This window comes from Choristoneura fumiferana, chromosome 21 (genome assembly GCF_025370935.1).
Source record: "Choristoneura fumiferana chromosome 21, NRCan_CFum_1, whole genome shotgun sequence".
Lineage (NCBI taxonomy): Eukaryota > Metazoa > Arthropoda > Insecta > Lepidoptera > Tortricidae > Choristoneura > Choristoneura fumiferana.
The window spans coordinates 11899098-11920044 of NC_133492.1; the positions used below are offsets into that span (position 1 = coordinate 11899098).

A 20947-nucleotide genomic window follows, 5' to 3' on the forward strand; every position below is an offset into this window, starting at 1 on the left:
ATTTTATGGTAGTTGCTCTAGTATTGAAGGCTGGAGTAGTTTCACAGCTTTTGCCTGCTTATCAGATCTAGTGAATGTTTTCCCGTATTTTGTCGGATGAGTTCGTATTTATCTTATCTAACTGTCTCAATCAGCTCCAGTCAACTTTAGTAAGTTAGTTGAGAAAGCATGATAATTACGAACTGTTACGACAAAAAAATGATGGCAAATAGTAGATTGTTCAACAAGGGACTAAAACAAGCCTTGATGGTTGTTTAGTCTCGCGTTTTCACTTTGAATGCGAGGAAAAAAACCTTGTTCAAAATTACAATGTTTCTTTTTAAAAACCGGCCAAAAATAGGGTTCCGTAGCCATTACGAAAAAAATAAGTATATTTTTCTAAGGATTTCGTATTTTATACGGAATCTTCCAAGTTTAGGTATATTTTATACCTTAGGCTGCTATTTACTCTTTTCTAATTTTTCCACCCACCGGTTTAGATTTTAGAGGGGGGTTGGGGACGCTCGATTTTAATGAAAATTTGCACTTTAAAGTTGAATATTTTGCAAACAAATCACTGAATCGAAAAATCGTTTTTGCAAGCCCCTAATGATTGACCTATCCAACGATACCCCACACTACAAGGTTGGATGAGAAAAAAAATCACCCCACTTTACGTCTATGGGAGGTAGGTACACTAAAAAAAAAATTTTTTTTAATTTTATTGTACTATTTTGTCGGCATAGTTTACATACATATTCGTACAAAATTACAGCTTTTTAGCATTGATAGTCCCTGAGCAAAGCCGCGGATGGACAGACAGACAGACATGGCGAAACTATAAGGGCTCCGTTTTTGCCATTTTGGCTCCGGAAACCTAAAAAGGAAGTAGGTAGGGTACAGTTACCATTTCGCAAAATGATTGCTCCCGAACTTAGTGCCGTGCGGCCGACATACCGACATACATACATCGCGTCGCGCACCCGACTGCTTTCCTGCAATCTGCGCTTGAGGGGTGGGGTAACTCGAACCGGTCCGGGGCGGAGCGTGGTCATTCTGTACGTTAGTACTATTATATATTCTGTGATAGTAGGTGAGGCGGACGACTATAGGTCCACTTCTTCTTCACTGGCTCGTGCTGAGGCACCGACTTCAGACTGGAAGAAAATTATTTTCATGATTTTTGTAGTAGGTTCAATTTTTTGTTACTTATAAATTTTTATTTAGCCAGGGAACTACCCAAATAAACAGGTAAGATGATGGAGATTTACTTATCCTAAATTATCGGCGTATCGGTCACAATGGTACAGTCAGCATCAAAAGTAGCGGATCACTTTTTAACTGTCTCATTGACACATTGACAATCTTGCAGGCGTTTAGTACCTACGTGGCTGTAAAACGACAAAGTACAAAAGTGTATAGATACTTTTGATGCTGACTGTACCAACGTATATTGCCCGAAAGTTTACGAAGTTTTGAATAAAAAACTGTTACAACCTCTATTGTAAAACCTACACAGAAACCAAAAAGTCACTAATTGACATTTAAAGTTGGCATTCGTGTCTGCTGCTTCCCCTGTGATAATAAATATTTACCTAAATCCGATATAGATTTGTTAAGTAATTTGTGAGTGTTGCGAATCTAGATGGATAGAAACTTTGACTGGGACAGTATACGCAATAGTAAGTTCAGTATATTTTTTACTACACTTAGCTAAACTAAACTTAGGAATAAACGGTTTAATGTTTCCAATTCTACAAAAGCCTCTACACTACACGCATTATTCATAAGTGACTTTCGTTTCAGTACTATTTTCCCTTCCAGATGCTCAACGTAACAGTGCCCACGCTAGCAATGTGGAGTTCTTAACAAGCCAACTATGGATCAATGAATTGAATGAAACCCTTGCTAACATGGAAGGCTCAGGCATCGAAATTATTGAACTAGATTCAATGAACAACACCCAGACGTCCTCTGAAGATCCCTACGAGAATATACAGAACTTCAGCCACGGTTGGAGCTACGTTAGCACCAATCGGTTCCAAGAATTAGAGAATAGCTACAAAATGAATCGACAAGCGAGACTAAGAAGGCGCCTTACGAATAGAAACCATGACCTCACAGCAAACGACTCACTCGACAGCGAGTTCGAAGACTCTTTCTACTTGACTGATTACAAAAATTCCACCATCGATTCAGGAGAGGACGTAGTTAAGCTTAATCAGCAAACAAATTGTTTCACGATACTCAACAAGCACACGGCTCTCAATTTGGGCAGCTCTTCCGAAGAGTCTGACGATCCTGAGACGGAGGCAACGAGATGTGGAGATATCGTTCTCGAGTCCGAACAGTACATCGACGAAGTCAACTACAAATCAAATCCAGAAGAGAAACACACTATTTGGATATACTCTTTTAAAAATAGGCGCCTTCTAGCAGAAAAAGAATTCGAAATGAATATCCCCTGCCAGAGCCCCAGTTCTTCTTGCTCCCCGGAATACGTGGACGAGGAAATAAATACGGACAATATCTCCCACGTTGGTAGAGTAGCGAGCCCTATTCCCAAGCCTTGCATACCTAGGCTTAACTTGTCGCTCACTGCTACTCTACCCAATGTATCAGAGGTATCTGAACCGAAGACATCGCCAACCTTTAACAAAGACCAGGGATACAAGATCAAGGCCGTTAATGGTTGGTTTCTAGACAATTCCGAAAAACACGAATACGTTAGTAAACACGATAAGTCTACTAACATAGTAAACTGGATGGCTCTTTCGCCAAGGGAAAAAAGGCGACGCTCGCGTCATACACATTTAGATATTCAGCATGTTGCCAAACTTCTACCGGTATCAGAAATTGATTCAAATGCAGAAGTAAAGTCTCACGATATTGAAGAAAAAGCGAAAAATACCGAAATAAAGACTGAAAAGATGGTAATGCCACAAATAATCTCGCAAAAAAGTAAGTCTGACCAACAAACTGAAACCAAAACTACTATCGAAAGCACGATGGAAGACCGAGGCGATTACAATAAAGGTGGTCAGAGGCCGCATATTACGTTTGATCGCAGGCAGTTTGTTGGGTCACCAATAACCGAACCACTTGATAAGCTCGACGGTAACAATTGGATTGCGGAACATGAACCTAAATCGCGTCATGAGTACGACTTTACTATGGATAATGATGAAAACCAAAGGGCAAGTGGTGACATGGTTCTAGCATCCGCAGGCGATAGATTAATGTTCAGAAACATGTCGTTACTCAAACCCGCAGAGTGGAGGGAATACTCTCCGATAGCGGGCAGTCACCTCTCCTTACAACTGTCTCTAGGACCGGACTCCGACATGGAAAGAACAACTTTCTTCCAACGTTGTTTCAGCTGTTTCAAATGCTGTAAATACAAGTATTAAATCAAACAACAAAATAGTTTCATTGGCGAATTTATTAAATTCAATCACTATCAACTTCCAGTAATTGAAGTACATTAAAATAAACCTTAAATAGTTTTAATTAGGTACCTGGCAAACAAAGTAATCGTCGGAAATTGCGTATACACTGTAGACAGTAATTCACGACGATCGCTCATGACACATGATCACATAAGGGTCGTTACAACCTCAAGTAGGTTGTTTGTCACAGGAATGTAAAAAACATGTATAAAATGAACCCGCAGCTATGACCCCTAAACTAAAAACAAGCTCAATAATACCTTTGACATTCGTACAAAAACTTATGATACTGCAAAATGCATCGATGGCATGCTCGCCCGTAGGCGCCATGGTCAACGATCAAGTACATCACATTCATATAAATAGAGAAATCACAATTTTAACCCAATGGACCTTAAATTTGAGTCGTGTACTAATACATAATAAGCTCCAAATCCATATTCCAATGTCGATTCATAAACAATTGCATAGACTATTTTTTTATGTGAGTATTTATCTCTATAACTACAACTTAACATATTATAGATCTGATTTGAAATGCCTATAATGTAGATATAGCACTGGATAGTCATGTATGATATTAATGTAACTTTGACTGGGATAACCAACAACAATAATCACTGTCTGCATCTTGATCAACACAATTTTGTAACTCTTTTTCGATATGATCGTTTATCTAAATATATCTTACATTTGAGTACATTATGGAGGTATTTTAAAGTTACAGACTGACACCGAGAAGCTTAAATAACAATACGTACTTGAGACCGGCTGATTCTTAAACCTAGGAATGCTGTTCTGTGAAGTAATATGAAAGTAACTACAGAATAGTAAACAATTTTCAAACAACGTTATTACGCGGCTTATATGTGTACGCGCCACAAGCATATTACATCTGGGAATGACGAAGAATGTAACGTATACACGTTCACGCCACACAATACACCCTTGTTTGAAGATAGTTTACCATTCTGTATTTACTTGTGTTGATTAGTGGCGTGGATATTGGGTAGATGTTGTACAATAATAATAAATAAGCACAATTACAATGAAATAAAAGACTGGTAAGCATGTAGTGACACAAGGTGAATTTAGACTCTGAATTTCACAACTATTTTTACATATTTACCAGACTGTAAGGAACACACAAAATAGCCAGGGCTGTTGCCAGTAAATCTTATCATAGTATTGAAAGATTAAGGGGCTGTTTCACCATCCATTGATTAGTGTTAACCGACGGTTAAATGTGATGTCGTCTCCGTCTATTCGAATAAAACAAATAGAGACGGCATCACACCTAACCGTCAGTTAACACTAATCAAAGGATGGTGAAACAGCCCCTAAGTATTATAATAACAGCACAGAACTAGTACCGTGGCGGGGCCGTCGTATGTACGCCAAGAGAGTGGCAATAACGTAATTCTTTGGCCTTGCACTAGTTTCTTTCGGTACGGTATAAGAATGAGTCAAAAGAAAATATCGCGATTTTCAGATACAGGTATGTAATATTGGTTATTTTTTTTTGTCTGCAGTGGTGCCATCTATCGCAACTATTATTATTTAATTTGGGACTCATGACTTGCGAAAGATGGCACCACTCGCCACTATTGACGTATGCGAGCAATCAAGATTTCCGAGAAGTTGGTCGCGAGCCCCGGTCGTCTGTTGGTTGGACACTTGTCGCGTATAGCCACAAGATTCGGGATGGAATCTCGACAGGTGCACCCGAAAATCTTTTTCGCTTATAAAATATATTGTTAGCTATTTAGTTCGAAACAGACACTGCATCAACCAATAAAATAAATATTATGAGAAACTTTCAGAGCAACGAAGTCCTTTCATGTAATATTTAGCAAACTTGAACCGAGCTGCTCTACATTACATTTCATTACGATCTAAGTACGAAAGTCCAAAAAAAAAGTAACGCATCTATAAGACAAGTCTGACTCTAAAGAGTATTGCATCTTCCAGACATAGATGTGTAGTTTAAGTTATTTAAGTGTCACATATTCAATCGACTTGAGCCATCTTTAAACCTAAAAACCCTTCCTGTATACTCTACGAATGTGTATCAATAGAGCAACAATGACCTAGCTCTCCGGGTATAGAAGAAATAGAGATAGATATAGTTCAGCCTGTCAAGTCTAATAATGAAAACGGCCTCGAATCTCATTTAAATCTAAAACGAACCTCCCTGTATGATCGACAATAGCCGCTCACCGGTTCGGGAACATACATTTGAGCCTATCAAGTGTCAAATATTCAGCCGACTCGAGCCGTGGTCTAACTAACCTGCCACGGTGTAAGTACGTGAGTCAAGAGAGCGAGGGGAGGGTGAGTTCGCGGCGGATGTAGAACAGTATGTAGGGCTTGCAAGAGGCGACGGCGGCGGCGTCGGCCGCGCGGACTGTCTGGTCGTTGAAGTGGAACCACTGGCCTGAATTGATCGCGAACGCTGTGTAGTGCCCTGAGCCCGCGCTGGAACAAAAATGGTAAGTTAAGACGCTGACAATAGTAAATAGTGGATTGTACAACAAGAGTACAAAACGAGCCATTTTACCCAAGGTCACCCGTGCCGTATTTTATAAACTGTTTTTAATTTTAATTGAAAAAAAAAAATGTTTTCCTTCGCTTGTACTACATCCTGACTTACCCGGAGCCGTGGTGCACTATAACAGCAGCCAGGTCGTAGAGCGAAGCGGGCGAGGGCGCGGGCGCGGGCGCGGGCGCGGGCGAGCCCGCCAGCACGAACCGGGACATGTCTAGCGCGCGGAGGGGGAACGATATGCTCGTGTCCACTTTTGTTCTGGAAACAAAATAGCTGGGGTAACATCGATGGAAATATTACTCGTGTGTTTAGCGTAATAAGTTCCATTTGTGCTATTTTAATTATATCTGAGTTAAATTTGTTTCTGTACCACAAAAGATACCCTTAACTTTAAACAAACTTAAAACAAACACACAAACACACGCGTATTTAGGCAGTCTCTTTAGCTAGTATTATTAAACGTTTTAAACTTTCGTGATTTTCACTCAGTCAAAATACCACCAACGGGACTTAACTGAAGTCCCGTTGGTGGTATTTTGACTAGTATTATTAAATTAATTTATTTTTATTTTTCTTTCTTTTAAAACTATAGCTTGTACGAGTCTTTTAAGTAAGTGTTTTTATGCATGCTGGCCATCTCTGCTCTGTAAAAGCGAAATCTTAGTTTGATTTTTTCAATGCCAAATTACTGGGTTCTCACGATACAGGCCCGACGCTGTTAAACTCTAGTTCCTACCTTTAGGTTAATTATCTATGTAAATTCTTACGTAAAGTACTTGGCAAATAAAATATTTTCCATTTTCAATAGAATCGCTCGACTCACACACTAGCAGGTGCCCGCGACTCCGTCCGCGTGGAATACCTTTATCGCTCTCCCGGGCCTGGAACTATACAGTTTTCCGGGTTAAAAACTATATGTCCTTTGCTAGGATTCAAACTATCTGTATATCAACTTTCATCTTAAATCTAAATCGGTTCAGCGGTTTAGACGTGAAGAGAAGAGGCAACAAACAAACATGAGCTACAAACTTTCGCATTTACAAATTAGTGGGATAAAATCCCACTTCCCACTATCCCACTAATATAATAAATGCGAAAGTTTGTAAGTCTGTTTGTTTGTTACTTCATCACGTCTAAACCGCTGAACCGATTTAGATGGAACTCGGTATACAGATAGTTTGAGTCCCGGGGAAGGACATAAGATAGTTTTCATCCCGGAAAATTTCATAGTTCCAGCGAGATATTGAAAACCGAATTCTACGCTAACGGAGTCGCGGGTAACAAACAGAGTAGTAATATTATAAATGCGAAAGTTTGTTTGTTTGTTACCTCATCACGTCTAAACTTAATCGATTTAGATGAAATTCGATACACAAGATAGTGGAGGACATAGGATAGTTTTTATCCCGGAAAATTGCATAGTTCCCGCAGAATAGCGATAAACGAATTTTACAGACGGAGTCGCGGGCACCAGGCTAGTTTATCAATAAGTGGTGAAACCCGCCCCAATTATGCTACATTAAAAGTACCGAGTACCGGGTACCGGGTCGTGGTCGTGGCGTGGTCGCGGGCAGAGGGTCGTGGGTTCAAACCCCGGCTCGCACCTCTGAGTTTTTCGAAATTCATGTGCGGAATTACATTTGAAATTTACCACGAGCTTTGCGGTGAAGGAAAACATCGTGAGGAAACCTGCACAAACCTGCGAAGCGATTCAATGGTCCGTGCGAAGTTCCCAATCCGCACTGGGCCCGCGTGGGAACTACGGCCCAAGCCCTCTTGTTCTGAGAGGAGGCCTGTGCCCAGCAGTGGGACATATATAGGCTGGGATGATGATGAATGATAAGTACCGGAAATAGTTGTGCCACCGGAACCGCTTGAGATGTAAACACAGCACGTTGGGCAGCCGCCGCACTCGGAACTGCTTCGTGGACTTCTGCTTGCTAGCGCAGCTGCTGCAGAAATAGCGCTCTGTGTCCGCCAGTACCTCCACCTGGGAACCATCATCATCTATGGGTCAATCAACTGGTTAGTGTAGCTTTTTGCCATGGTAACGTCTCCTGGGTCACTTATTAAAAGTATGATTTTATTGGGTACAAATCCACTAAAAGTTATGAGTTGTGACAGTTTTAAGGCAAAATCGTGGCTCATCTCCTAAGCAGGCTATATATAGTATATTGCAAACATTTTTCAAAGCAAGTGTATCACCGTTGTCTCTTGAGTTACGGCTCAGAATAAGAACACTAAAACGTTGATTAACCCATATTACGTATCTACTGGAATGCAGTCCCTCTGTACTAGCCATAATATGGGTGGATTTTAATGACATGCAGCACATAAAAAAAGCCGTGGTGACCCTAGTGGTTTCACCTACATGTCTCAAGCAAAGGATCGTAGGTTCAGTCAGACCCGGCTCGCACCTCTGGGTTTTTCGAATTTCATGTGCGAAATTAAATTTGAAATTTACCACGAGCTTTACGGTGATGGAAAACATCGTAAGGAAACCTGCACAAACCCGCGAAGCAATTCAATGGTGTGTGTGAAGTTCCCGATCCGCACTGGGCCCGCGTGGGAACTACGGCCCAAGCCCTCTCATTCTGAGGGGAGGCCTGTGCCTAGCAGTGGGACGTATATTATTATAGGCTGGGATGAGAGATGATATGAGAGCACATAAATACGTTATCATCATCATCATAGCTTATCATAATATCACTTAAGCTCTTGTGAGACATATTTGAAAAATTACATAATGAAATGGTTCAAACTCACCATCATAAGTCAGGACAGGAACAGTCCGACTAGTTAGTTTTGACGACCAGACGGCCTAGTGGTTAGAGAACCTGACTACGAAGCTTGAGGTCCCGGGTTCGATTCCCGTGTCGGAGCAGATATTAGTATGAAAAATACGAATGTTTGTTCTCGGCTCTTGGGTGTTTACTATTTATTTAAGTATGTATCTATCTATATCGTTGCTTAGTACCCATAACACAAGCTTTGCTAAGCTTACTTTGGGACTAGGTCAATTGGTGTGAATTGTCCCGTGATATTTATTTATTTTATTTAGTTTCGATCTTTTCAGAAGATCTTTTTCATAGGCGAGTGCATTCACGACGTCACCGGCGTGGAAGCAAGGCCCTATACTATACTACGAAGTGCAAAACTCGAACTTCGTAGTTGCCGTCCCGCTGACGCTCGTCATTTAATACGCGAGTTAAAGGGAGGGTGCGATACGAACTTCGATTTTCGAATTTCGCACGTTTCGCACCATCGTCGTGAACGCACTCTCCTTGAAAAAGTACTTTCGAAATGATCGAAACTTGTTGGACCGTTCCTGACTTATAATAATGGTGAGATTGAACCATTTAATTTTGTAATAGCTTATCATTTTTAGGAGTGGGATTGTTAAGTTACCTGCACGAAGCTTGCTAGACAGTCGAGTAGCTCGACGGGAGAGTCGTGCCGCGCCGAGTCAGGTAATTCCAGTGATAGATCAAGAAAGGGGTCCAGTTTCTTACTCGCCGTGCCACACTCTAGGCATCGTACCTGATAAGCATTACATTCATGACATCAAAGCAATGACATAGCCAACTTTATCAGGTCCAAGATATACTGTTTACTGACTTAACTATGGGCGATTAATAATCGAGAAGTTGGCCACTACTACGGGCCAGTAGAGATGGACTGCATATTCAACTTAACTGCAACTGTCAGCTGCCTATTTCAATCCCAGCCAGCGTGCAGTTTGCATGCTGACTGCAATGGAACTGCAAATGATGAATGAATGGGCAGTTGGCAGTTGGGTTACGTTACAGTTGGTACGTAGTCGGTCTATACTAGCCCTATTAATGCAATATTAGTTTACTGCACATTTGTCTAGCTGTATTATTTAGAGAGGGTACCTCGCTCTGCAGTGTTCCGCCGAATACCGCAGTGACGATGGACGCGGCCGGCAGTCCCCCCGCGCGCTCCGCCGGCAACAATTCTTGGAGCTCCGTGTGTAACCTGTAATGCGATAATTTTTACATAGTAAAAAAAACGGCCAAAAGCGTGTCGGTACACAATTCATGGCGAAACTATAAGGGATCCGTTTTTGCCAATTTAGAAGTGCGAGCTCGGATTAAAAACCATGATTCTCTGGGTCAATCAACTTTTTCTTGTTTTGTTACTCTGTCCCGTTGTCCAAGAGACAACAGTGAAAGTTTAAAAAAAAATATGCTACTCATGTCATGAGCTTAGGAGATAGTCCATAAAATATTGGGCTTAATGTAAGCTCAATTACTTTTAACGACAGATAGAAACTCATGGCTTTAAAGAGTTGTTTAGGGGACGTAACCTTGGCAACAAGGTACAAGAAAATATTGATTGATCCCTCTGCTTTTTTTTCTACTTTTTGTTGAGGCTTTGAACACTCCAGGTGATCGTGTCAGCCTCATGGGTGCTCGCTCATTTTCCCTACGCAAGGGACATATTAAAAAATTGGTAAATGCAAATGGCTTTGTCAGATGTTGGCTCTGAGAACCAAACCCCCAAGAACCCTTCTCCTCAAGTATGAGTTCTGGCTTTTGATACCTTATCTTGCCAGCAAGAAAAATTTGACAGAGTAGGGTTACGTCGCACCCTTGCTAGAGCCAGACGTCTTTCTGCAACAGCTTTGGTTATTTGAGTCCCAGTAATGTTTGGGTCGAAACGTTGATGCAGGATCCTCGCTTATTTTGATCTAAGGAATGTGTTTATCTGCCAGTGATTGGATGTTCTTCATACATAAACAAGTCGTAACCAGCCTGGACATCATCAGGGACTGGAACTCCAAACACCGGTTGTATTCCACCCAATTAGCCTCCTTATTGGCAAACATCTTGGATCTGATATAGCCGCAGTTCATTTTCTATTGATCAAAATTTTCTGATATTTCGATTTCGAATGATCAGGTGAAGTCTTCCGTTTTTAATAAGAGTTAACCATCATTGTTGAGTAAACATAGCAGCACGATATATGAGCATTGCTATAAGAGGAAGCAAATCAAGGATTAGTAGTCACCGAAGCGGTTTGAACCAGGTATATGGACCTGCATTAGAGAATTAGTTGTATTGCAACTATAAGGCCTCTGCGCAAATTTAATTGATCTGTGTATTATAGCACACAAGCCGCCATACGAGTCGTCCCTGTCTGCTCTTACTACGTTATTCCTTTCGGAAAGCCAAGTCTCACTCACAAATGCCATATGAATTTTATTTTGGTGTAATAAAAGTTCAAAATTTTTAGCTTTAGGTTTCAAACTATTGGCATTCCATTGGTAGATACTTATTAACTTCTTTTTTGTTGCCATTGTTTTGATTTCCTAAAAGCTTTAAATTATTTGTTAAATATTTCAATTCAGGCATTCTGTGGTGGCTTCCTTTATTTTGTCTAAAAACCTTTCTATTAACGACATTCTATGTCTGGGTGTTTTACGACGTTGATGAGGGGAGTCACCGCCACCGGAAGGGGGGATGATTTCTGTATCAGTCCTCTGCTCTTGTTGTGATTCATTTTGCGGGTTTTTTGTGTTTGGATTTGGTTTTGCTCTCAAAATATATTTTCTTCTATTTCATTTCTGAATTTCAATTTCTGATAAAAAATTAAAATTCACCTTTATCTCTATAAGTTTGGCGGTTAACGGCATTCTTTTGAAAATTATCAGTGTTCTTTTTCTTTGCTTCTGTAATTTTGTTTAATGCAGGCATATGCAGTTGTTTTGTCCTATATAAATACGAATTCGTCTCTCTCTGGAATGCTGGGCACATACTTTTTATCAAATATAAATGATTCCCCTTACAGTTGACGCACTTGAACACTTTAGTTTTACAAAATTGTTTGTGAATTGGATGCCCATGACTGACGTGGCCGAATCGCCAACATTTGGATTTGTGTTTTGGGATTGTGTCACTGGGTACATATACGAATCCACCACCATACGGCAACGATACGCCTTATCGTACGTGGGCAGAACTGACCCTTGAAAACAAATGCGTACTGTTTCACTCTTTACCCACGTGCCATCCGAACTTTTTTATTTAATCATTTGATGGCTAAAATCTCTGTGTCCGAATCACATACAAAAATCTCTTAAATCCTTTTCATCAATATCCATATCGATATCTCTCGCTACTCCATAGCAGAATGATACTTAATTCATTAGTATTTCTACAAATATTTCTTTGTTAGCTCGCTGGCCAAAAAACTGTTTGCATCATTATTGGTGTTAAATCTAATCAACAGCTTGAACGGACTCTTATATGTCACTTTCAATACTCCGTGCACTTTGTGGTTCAATTAGTTTCCGTCAAATTAATGACATGTAAACTTCGGATATCTATAGCGAGCTGTTGCAACTACTAGAGAAAGGATATTTCCCTCTTTGTCCTAAAGATACCATCGTACAATTTAAAGTTTTGGGGGGTTTCAACAGCTCTATATTATATATTTTCATCTAAATGCTTCCGTACTCTACTGCAGCTGTACAACGACTGACAAACGTCACATAAGTAGTGTGTCACAAAGCTCTACGAAGCCGAAATTAGCAGAGTCTCTTTCCAAAGACCGATGTGCAATCTTTATGGCCGAGTACTGTAAATCCATCTGAATAACTAGATCATGTAAGTTTACCTGTCGAGCATGTATCGCAGGAACTCGTGCGCGTCCTGTTGTTGGTAGCCACGGAAACGCGGGACTACCTTCCATATGACCAGGAAAAGGCATTCGGGAGAAATGGCGCCCTTCCCGCTGCACCCACTATTTAGGTTTATCAGCACCTGAAACGTAGAAGCCATTATTAGATAGAAGTAAATCAAAAAGTTGAAATTGGAAAGTTCCACAGGCCTCCTATCAGAATGAGAGGGCTCGGGCCGGAGTTACCACGCGGGCCAGTGCGATTAGGAACTTCCACACATACCATTAAATTTGGATAATGAATTTGGAAAAACTCAGAGGTGCGAGCTGGGGTTTGAACCCACGATCGTCTACTTGAGAGGCGATAGGTCAAAACACTAGGCCACCACGGCTTTTTTTTTTATTGGAAAGTTAACACTGTTAAAAATTACATCCTCACCTTTCTCAATTCTTCCGCCATCACAACATCATGCATTTCCTGCCGCGTATAACTCCTGGAATGATACACTTTCCTCCCATTACTCTTAGCCTCCAGAGCAGGTAACCGGCTGAAGTAACAACTAAACTCCTGGATATTGCTCAAACTCTGCAGCACCGCATTCATAAAACAGGTGTTGCCTAAATTTTTTAAACCTACAACTTTCTTCTCTTTCTGACTCTTCCCATTGCATGGTGAGCTCTTTTTCTCTTTACTCTTCGGTGTCCCATTCTCTGTTGAGCTACTGTCGTCCGAGTGAGATCTTTTACGGTAACGAGGTCTTAAGCTTCGGACTGATTCTTCTGGGTTCTATATCAAATAAGAAAAATTAAATTTTAGTGTATTAGATAAAGAAGATGTGGTGATTGATGATGATAATGATGAAGTCTCTAAAAGAAAAAGTAATGATAGTATTAAATCAAGTATATATCATAATTTTACTTTACCTAAATCAAGTCATTAAAAACTGAATAATCTGTTACCAAATGGGTCAATCAACTTAGTGTAGCTTGTTGCCACAGTAACGTCTCCTGAGTCACCTATTAAAAGTATGATTTTATGGGGTACAGAATGTACAAATTCAAATCCCATCCGGCAATCCAGAAAACTATTTCATTTTTATAAAATCTTAGATGTTGTTGAACAAGCATATTGCTAATACATATATAAAACTATTTAATGTTAGAAGGTCATAACTTATACATTAATAACCTTGTACAAAATGATACAGTAAGCTTTCAAAAACAGTAGACAGAACAAATTCATTACCAAATCGTCTAACACACTTTCCATACTAAAATAAGCAGATGTATAATTCATGACAAAACTAATACATAAATATAGTCTCACCTTGTTAGTTCTAGTCCTTTTGTCACTAGTTTCTGATGTACTATTTTCAGGATTTGCAGCATCATTTACTCTTGGTTCACTACTTGTGGTGGGGGCTTGGGTTAACGAGGAGTTAGAGGAACAACTGTTCTGGCCCTCACTCCCATCTTTACTGTTCTCCTCGTTGCCTATGTTACTATTTGTGTCTGAGTTTTCATCTTTCCTAATTTGCATAATACTTTGCCTTACTTTAGCTATTGTTTGCTGTTCTGTATCGTTTGAAACATAGTCATCACATTTGTAGCTGTAAATAAACATAATTTTAATCAAAATTGTTAAATAAACAAAATATCTAAACTACCAAAATCAAATACTGAAAAGTTACCAATAGACTGAGTATATATCGCAGCTCATGCAAAGCTGGTGGCCCGAGGTCTCTGCATGCTGCTTCGCATGAGCGCTCACATAGCGGCCACAGCTCACGACTCCGCACTGTAGGCATATCCAGTTCTGGTCCTTGACTGCACATTCTGGAAACAAACACGATGCTGATGACACCAGCTGAATATGCTAAGGGGTCATCCATAAAGTATGTTGTTCATTAGACAGACTTTTGCAACCAAAGACTTGGTTTCGGTATAACTGAGAATGTAACTTAACTCTCTGAAGCGCCCCATGAGGCTATACTAAAGCCTCGTTAAAATATAACATTTAAAAAAAAGTATGTCACGTAAATTTTGACCATATTTAGCCCCAGTGCCCCTAGGCAGTGTCACAAACCCGCCAGACCCCTGAATCCTCCCCCCCCCCCTAAATGTGTGATGTAATTTATAAATGAGCCCAATGGTAAACAGTTACCACAGCAGACACTAATAAGTCAACATCACCAAATATCCGACACAAAAGCGTGCATAAATATCTGATGGAGAAGAGTTCTTAAGGGTTTGGGCCCCATGCACAATGGCCAGGTCAATTCTTGGCTCTCAAAGCCAGCATCTGACAAAGCCATTTGCATATACCACTTGCTTTGCTTATTTTTGATGACATGGGGGCCGGGGGGTCTGGTCTGGATGGTGCTTACATCAGCAATATTTATTTATTATTTCTTGATTTTTTTTGCAAAATGTAGTAGGTTTTAATTCAAGCAAATATGGCTACCTACTTGCAACAAATTCATATGAATAACAATAAAGAAACCTGAATAGATTTATAAATATCCAATCCAATGTTTACGTAAGTATAGGGGGGAGGGGGTAGGGTTTTGCTGACTTTCACTGACAAGGGCGAGGGAGGTGTTAAAAATGACTAAAATTCTGCTTACGTAATATACTTACTTATATAGACAAATACATACTTAAATAAATATTTTTCATACAAATTATGCCCCGGCCGGGAATCGCAGCACAGTGTCGGAAAGATATTTGTCCGATGCTCGAGCGAGTGGTTCGGATACCAACGTTCTCAGAGTGGCTATGATAGGTAATTTGAACCGAACTTTTCAGGCAGTGTCCGATTGGGGCGAAGCCAATTTAGTCGGTTTAAAACCCAGGCGTGTTTATTTTCGGCAAAACGTAGTGCATTTAATCTAACTCCAACCTTTCAAGGTCTGCCTGTACCAATACCTGACCACCTTCAGCTCCTTGGTTTAGACCTCTCAGCTAAACTGAACTTTGGGAAATACATCGAATCCTTGGCAAAAACCGCTGCGAAAAAGCTTGGTATCCTATCCAAGGTTAGGCGATACTTCACTAAGGACCAGCTCAGTGGTCTTTACCGAGACCAAGTCCGATCCTGCATAGAGTATTGCTGCCACCTTTGGGACGGTTCTGCTGAAAATCAGCTAGCTGCTTTGGATTCGGTAGAACAGCGTGCGAAGAGGCTCATCGGCGTCGCCTGCGACGCGGATTTTTGTCGTCAGAGCCTTCGTCATCGCAGAAGAGTGACTTCCCCGTCGGTATTCTACAGGCTTCATTTCGGAGAATGTGCTTCGGAATTGCGCAACCTTATTCCACCTGTTCCTTTCTTCCAGGTCGACCAGAAGTAGGCGGGGTCTCTACCCTTACGTTGTCAGTATTCCAAAAATCCGCAAAAGAGAGAAAAAAAGAGTGGAATTCCCTGCCTGAGACTGTGTTTCCTGAACACTACAATTTGGCCGCTTTCAAGTCCAGGGTGAATGAGCGAGCATTTTCTAGGCAAGCGTGCTCCATCGTAGGCCTCATCCTCGCTTTCCATCAGGCGTGATTGTGGCCAAACGCAAGCCTTTACTGTATTAAAAAAAACGAATCCATTTTTTTTTACCCAAAATCTACTCAGTTTTAGGTAGTAGTCTGTTTAGGCTTTAGATTTTGATACATGCTTTACAATAGATAGGTAATAATTATAACAAAAAATTGAACCGACTACAAAAACCCATGAAAATATTTTTCTACCAGTCTGAAGTCGGTCGGTGCCTCAGCACGAGCCAGCAGGAGTGGAGTAGTCATCTACCTCACCTACGCACTTTATATTGGGCTTCAATCACTCCTGCTAGCTCGTGCTGAGGCACCGACCGACTTCAGACTGGTAGAAATCATGGTTTTATGTAGTTAGTTCAATTTTTTGTTATAATTTTTTTTTCACGCGTTTTAATATAACTGCTCGTCACCTTCTACGAAAGATTGCTTTTTCCGATGCAGAGCCATTCATTATTGAGGAGTCCTGGTGCTTCACCACCCGTTTTACCATATGCATTACGAGGAGCATAAATTGCTTAGCAACTGTGTCAAAGTAATTAAACATCAACCCGTGAAATACTTGTTATTGAGTAGTAACTCCGATGGTCAATTGTGGTCTTCATCATCAGTTTCACTTCACCAAATGATGATTTTCAAGAGCAAATGCACGAGTTACTACTAAATATCCTATCTTTTTTTTGAAGTCAATTATAAATAAAATTAAAGAATAGTAGATAAAAGTTAAAAATTGCCTAAAATTCTTTTTATCAATAGGAGTTACCTTTCTAATAGAAAAAAATATCAGATTTTTCAGTATCATCTTATTTTTAACCCCCGACGCAAAAAGTGGGGTGTTATAAGTTTGACCGCTATGTGTGTCTGCCTGTCTGTGGCATCGTAGCTCTTAGGGTGGACCGATTTGAATGCGGTTTTTTTTTAGTTGAAAGCAGGTTTTCTAGCGATGGTTCTTAAACATGTTTATCAAAATCGGTTCAGCCGTTTCAAGATCATCAGCTCTTTTGTATTGCTGTGGCAGGAATAATAGACGCATAACGGGTATCTGGGGGCACGGTAGTGCCCCCGCCAAGTCGAGCGCAAAGTAAACACTGCCGTACCATCCTTTACTCTTTACTGGAACCATTTCGTCGCATTTTCTGGCCCCTATTTCAGAACCTCTGGATAAGACCAGAACGCAGAAATTTTCGTCAAGCTATAATCACATACTTAAAATCCAAAATTTCAAGTCTGTAGGTCATTTAGTTCCGAAGTTAAGCGAAAGCAGTTTCGCATTTATGACACCCACTCACTAATTAATTCATGATCATCAAAATAGAACTAGTACCTACTTCCCATAAACTCAGAGAGCTGAAATTTGGTACAGAGTTAGGGTTTAATGGCCACATAAAGGGAAAACTATAAAATTTAGGATAATCGAAGATCTGGTGACCCTGATTAGAAAACACAAGAGTTCAATCAAACTATTAGAGATTGGAGATCGACATACCGCCTTTACAAATTTTCTACAAAAAGAAGTGAAATCCCACCAAAAACATTCTGTAAAAAACTAGCCAAGTCTCGATGGAGCTGCTTGTTTATCTCTAAAAAGTAAAGAAATCTAGATAGTCGTGCCAAGTCAAAGGTTCCTTACTGTGATTTCTTTATTATTATAGCTAATGTTGTGTGACTTGGCCGTTGACTTGTAAAATTGTTGACAAATGGCACGATCTATGGTCAAAACAAGACTAATCTTAAAACTCGGAACACAGTTGAAAACTTCCGAGTTTTGTAGTACCCATTTTTCCATCTGATTGTGTATCTAAGTAATATATAATCAAAGGGTAAATTAAATTTACTTTACATTATGATTTAAAATTTTTGAATTAACATTAATTTTATGAATAGCCCGATAACGTTACCATTTTTATACCAGTAAAAAGTTGTACAAGTAACGGTAAATTGTTTAATGTTAATTATGATTTAACGTTAAATCTGTTTGACAGCGATAACATTACCAACTTTTTAACGGTATTTGAAGCCCTGCTACCTCTCCAAATTAGATTTTTATTTACTGAAAAGCAAGTCAAAATCCAGGGATCCTGGCACAAGGGATCTTGGTATTGGATGCAGTAGTTCTACCCAGGGCCGGATTTAGAGGTCTGGAGGCCTTGGGTCAATAAAAAAGTGGAGACCCCCCCCCCAAAGACTAAATATTTACCAAATAAAATTAGTTATTTGAGATTTTGATATTTTACTTATTGCCTGATTGAAGTGAATAAAATAAATATGAATAGTTGTTTACTAGTGATTACTCGTCGGAATTTGAAAAGAAACCGAAATCTATTGAGGGGGCCGCTCTTTTGTGGAGGCCGTAGCCCCAGATGCCCTTCCCTAAATCCGTCCCTGGTTCTACCTACTACCTACTACTGAAACGGCTGGATGAAGTTTAGGATACAAATAGAATAAAGCATTACCTACGTGTCAAAGGAAAGTACCTACCCACATGACATTAGCATTTCCAATAAGGAATATGAAAGGTAGATAACAATTTGTGACCGTGGTAGAAGTCTGCTCGTAGTTCAACCGGCCGCTATCTATAGAATCTACATATCTCCGTACACAAGATCTAGTTCATCATACTGCGCAATAAGAAATTAACCAGCAGCACAAGTTCGCTGATCACATACTGAACATATCATGAGTCATTTTTTTTGTCGTGAGTTTACGCCATGGATTAACCAGCACAGTTCAAGGAAAATTACATACGCATTCTAATGTATATAGTTGCTAACTACGGTAGCTTAAAATCATCAATAAAATTAACATAATTATCGTAATAATCGAGCATAAAATAATAATGCGGCAGGTAAGGTAACGCGACATTCTCATCATTCACGGTCATTCGAGTGCCCCGCGCCCCGCCCGACCTCATCCCGCTCCCTTCCCCTCTGCGTCCCACGATAACAGCTGATTATTAAAACTTCGCCGTATTGATTTTTCTAACTAACCTCCCCTAATAATTGCGACGTGGCGTGGAAATTTCTATTCCTGTTACGAAACAAGCAAATATGTTAATTTATGTGAACAAACTGATTTATTACCTGAACAATCCAAGTTCTTTGTGACTGAGGTGTCTTCTGCTATCAGGTCGCTGTCCACCTTGACGTTATCTAACAAATGAGTACATTCCATTCTTCATAATAGGTATGATCTAACGGAATAAAAATAATATAAGCTTAATTTAGAACTCATGGAAATGAAATAGGCTTCAGTCGTAGCTATCTTGAGCCCACAAAACGAATGAGATCGAGTTAGAGACGAACAGCAAGCAAAAGCAAACACAACAATTAGGCTGTGTTGCCATGAAAAAATTGTCGTTGCTGAGGCAAGGAAAATTATTCCACACACATTAAGATCACGTTAGACGTTTCTCATGTTTCAAGGACTGTAAGTAAAATGCGAAATCTGTTGTTATTTAGTAGATTGATAACCAAGGGTGGAAAGTGACCCATTTCACCCGAGATATTTCTGGCGCTCGAACGAAGTGAGACACGGACACGGGTAATTTCACCCGAGTTAGACACTACTTTTCATTTCGACTGTAAGGAAAGTAAAATACCACAAAAAAAATGCGAATAATAAATTGAATTTACTTATATACAACCTCCAACGATATACCTTTTCGACTGGCCACTTGCCACGGCCGACTGCCGACAAAACTAGAGGTCGAACGCCGATCAAAGAAGTTTGACCTTTATTACTTATTTATATACTCCATCTCTTTCTTTCACATTTCACGAATGTCTTTCATCTCTATCTTAACCTAACTAAAGAAAGAGATGGAATATGTTCGTGACGTAATAGATGAAATTTCTTGTTTCAAACGGATGTTCGACGTTCAACCTCCAGTGTTGTATATAAGCTCCTTGATCACGACATACATCTAGATGGCCATGCAGCAGGGCTGCTCCGAAACTCGAAACTCGAAGTTCGTGTCGTGCGGTCCCTCTCGCTCTCGTATTAAATAGTATAAGTGTCAGAGGGACCGCATGACACGAACTTCGAGTTTCGGGTTTCTGCTGAAATGTGAAAAAAAGTGTCATTGACATAACTCAATTACAAGTTGTAAATCTGTTTAAAAAAATATACCTCTTTGTGTTTCTTGCCGGATTCTTCTCAACAGAGGTTTTTCCGAACTGACGATCGTTTTTTTTTGACATTCATAAGTGCTTGTTATAGCCTAAATTGAATAAAGATATTTTGACTTTAACTTTAAAGAGCTCAATTATCTTCCACTCCGTGGCTAATAGAAAAATTAAAAAAATATTTACTTTCCACCCTAGAGATGAAAACGCAATTTGCCACCCGGCTATCTACCCATGAAAATTAAACTTTCCGAACAGGAGATGAAAAATACTTATATAGTATGAGATGTTGCCACGTGTCACCCTAATTTTTCCCTTCCAATATGGAGTCACGCTTGTTTTCCATCGCGCGAAATTCAAAGTTCCAAGGAGAAAGTTTACGCTTGCGTACAAAACTAAAATTAGTCCGCAAGCTTATTAAATACCCATTCATTCGTTTTCTTATAATGTGTCAGCGTTCTTTGTAAGAACATAAATTCTGGATGCGAAAGTTTTTATTATTCCCTAACACCAAATTTTATTGTGGGAGTCAGACCAATTTATTACCGTCACAAGACTATTTAATTGGGGTTAATCTGTGGGTGGGTATATCAAAATGAAGTATACATTCCACATCACGTTGAATTTGTCTAGGATATTTTCATCCAGAGTATTAGTGGAACAAT

At 39.9% G+C, this 20947-nt stretch overlaps 2 protein-coding genes across 2 annotated transcripts; one reads left to right on the forward strand and one right to left on the reverse strand.

Annotated features, from left to right (window-relative positions):
• The first annotated feature begins 1539 nt into the window (after nucleotides 1-1539).
• On the forward strand, nucleotides 1540-3389 carry LOC141439995 (uncharacterized). Its single transcript, XM_074104454.1, has 2 exons — nucleotides 1540-1661; nucleotides 1804-3389. Exons 1-2 carry the CDS (start codon nucleotides 1625-1627, stop codon nucleotides 3387-3389), a joined length of 1623 nt encoding a protein of 540 aa, XP_073960555.1. The 5' UTR covers nucleotides 1540-1624.
• Nucleotides 3390-3403: 14 nt separating this feature from the next.
• LOC141440063 (ubiquitin carboxyl-terminal hydrolase 3-like) lies at nucleotides 3404-19492 on the reverse strand. Its single transcript, XM_074104542.1, has 10 exons — nucleotides 19239-19492; nucleotides 14313-14457; nucleotides 13949-14231; nucleotides 13061-13408; nucleotides 12619-12764; nucleotides 9873-9975; nucleotides 9385-9516; nucleotides 7824-7966; nucleotides 6082-6234; nucleotides 3404-5906 (listed from the first exon to the last, which is right to left on the reverse strand). Exons 1-10 carry the CDS (start codon nucleotides 19327-19329, stop codon nucleotides 5744-5746), a joined length of 1707 nt encoding a protein of 568 aa, XP_073960643.1. The 5' UTR covers nucleotides 19330-19492; the 3' UTR covers nucleotides 3404-5743.
• Nucleotides 19493-20947: the final 1455 nt, after the last annotated feature.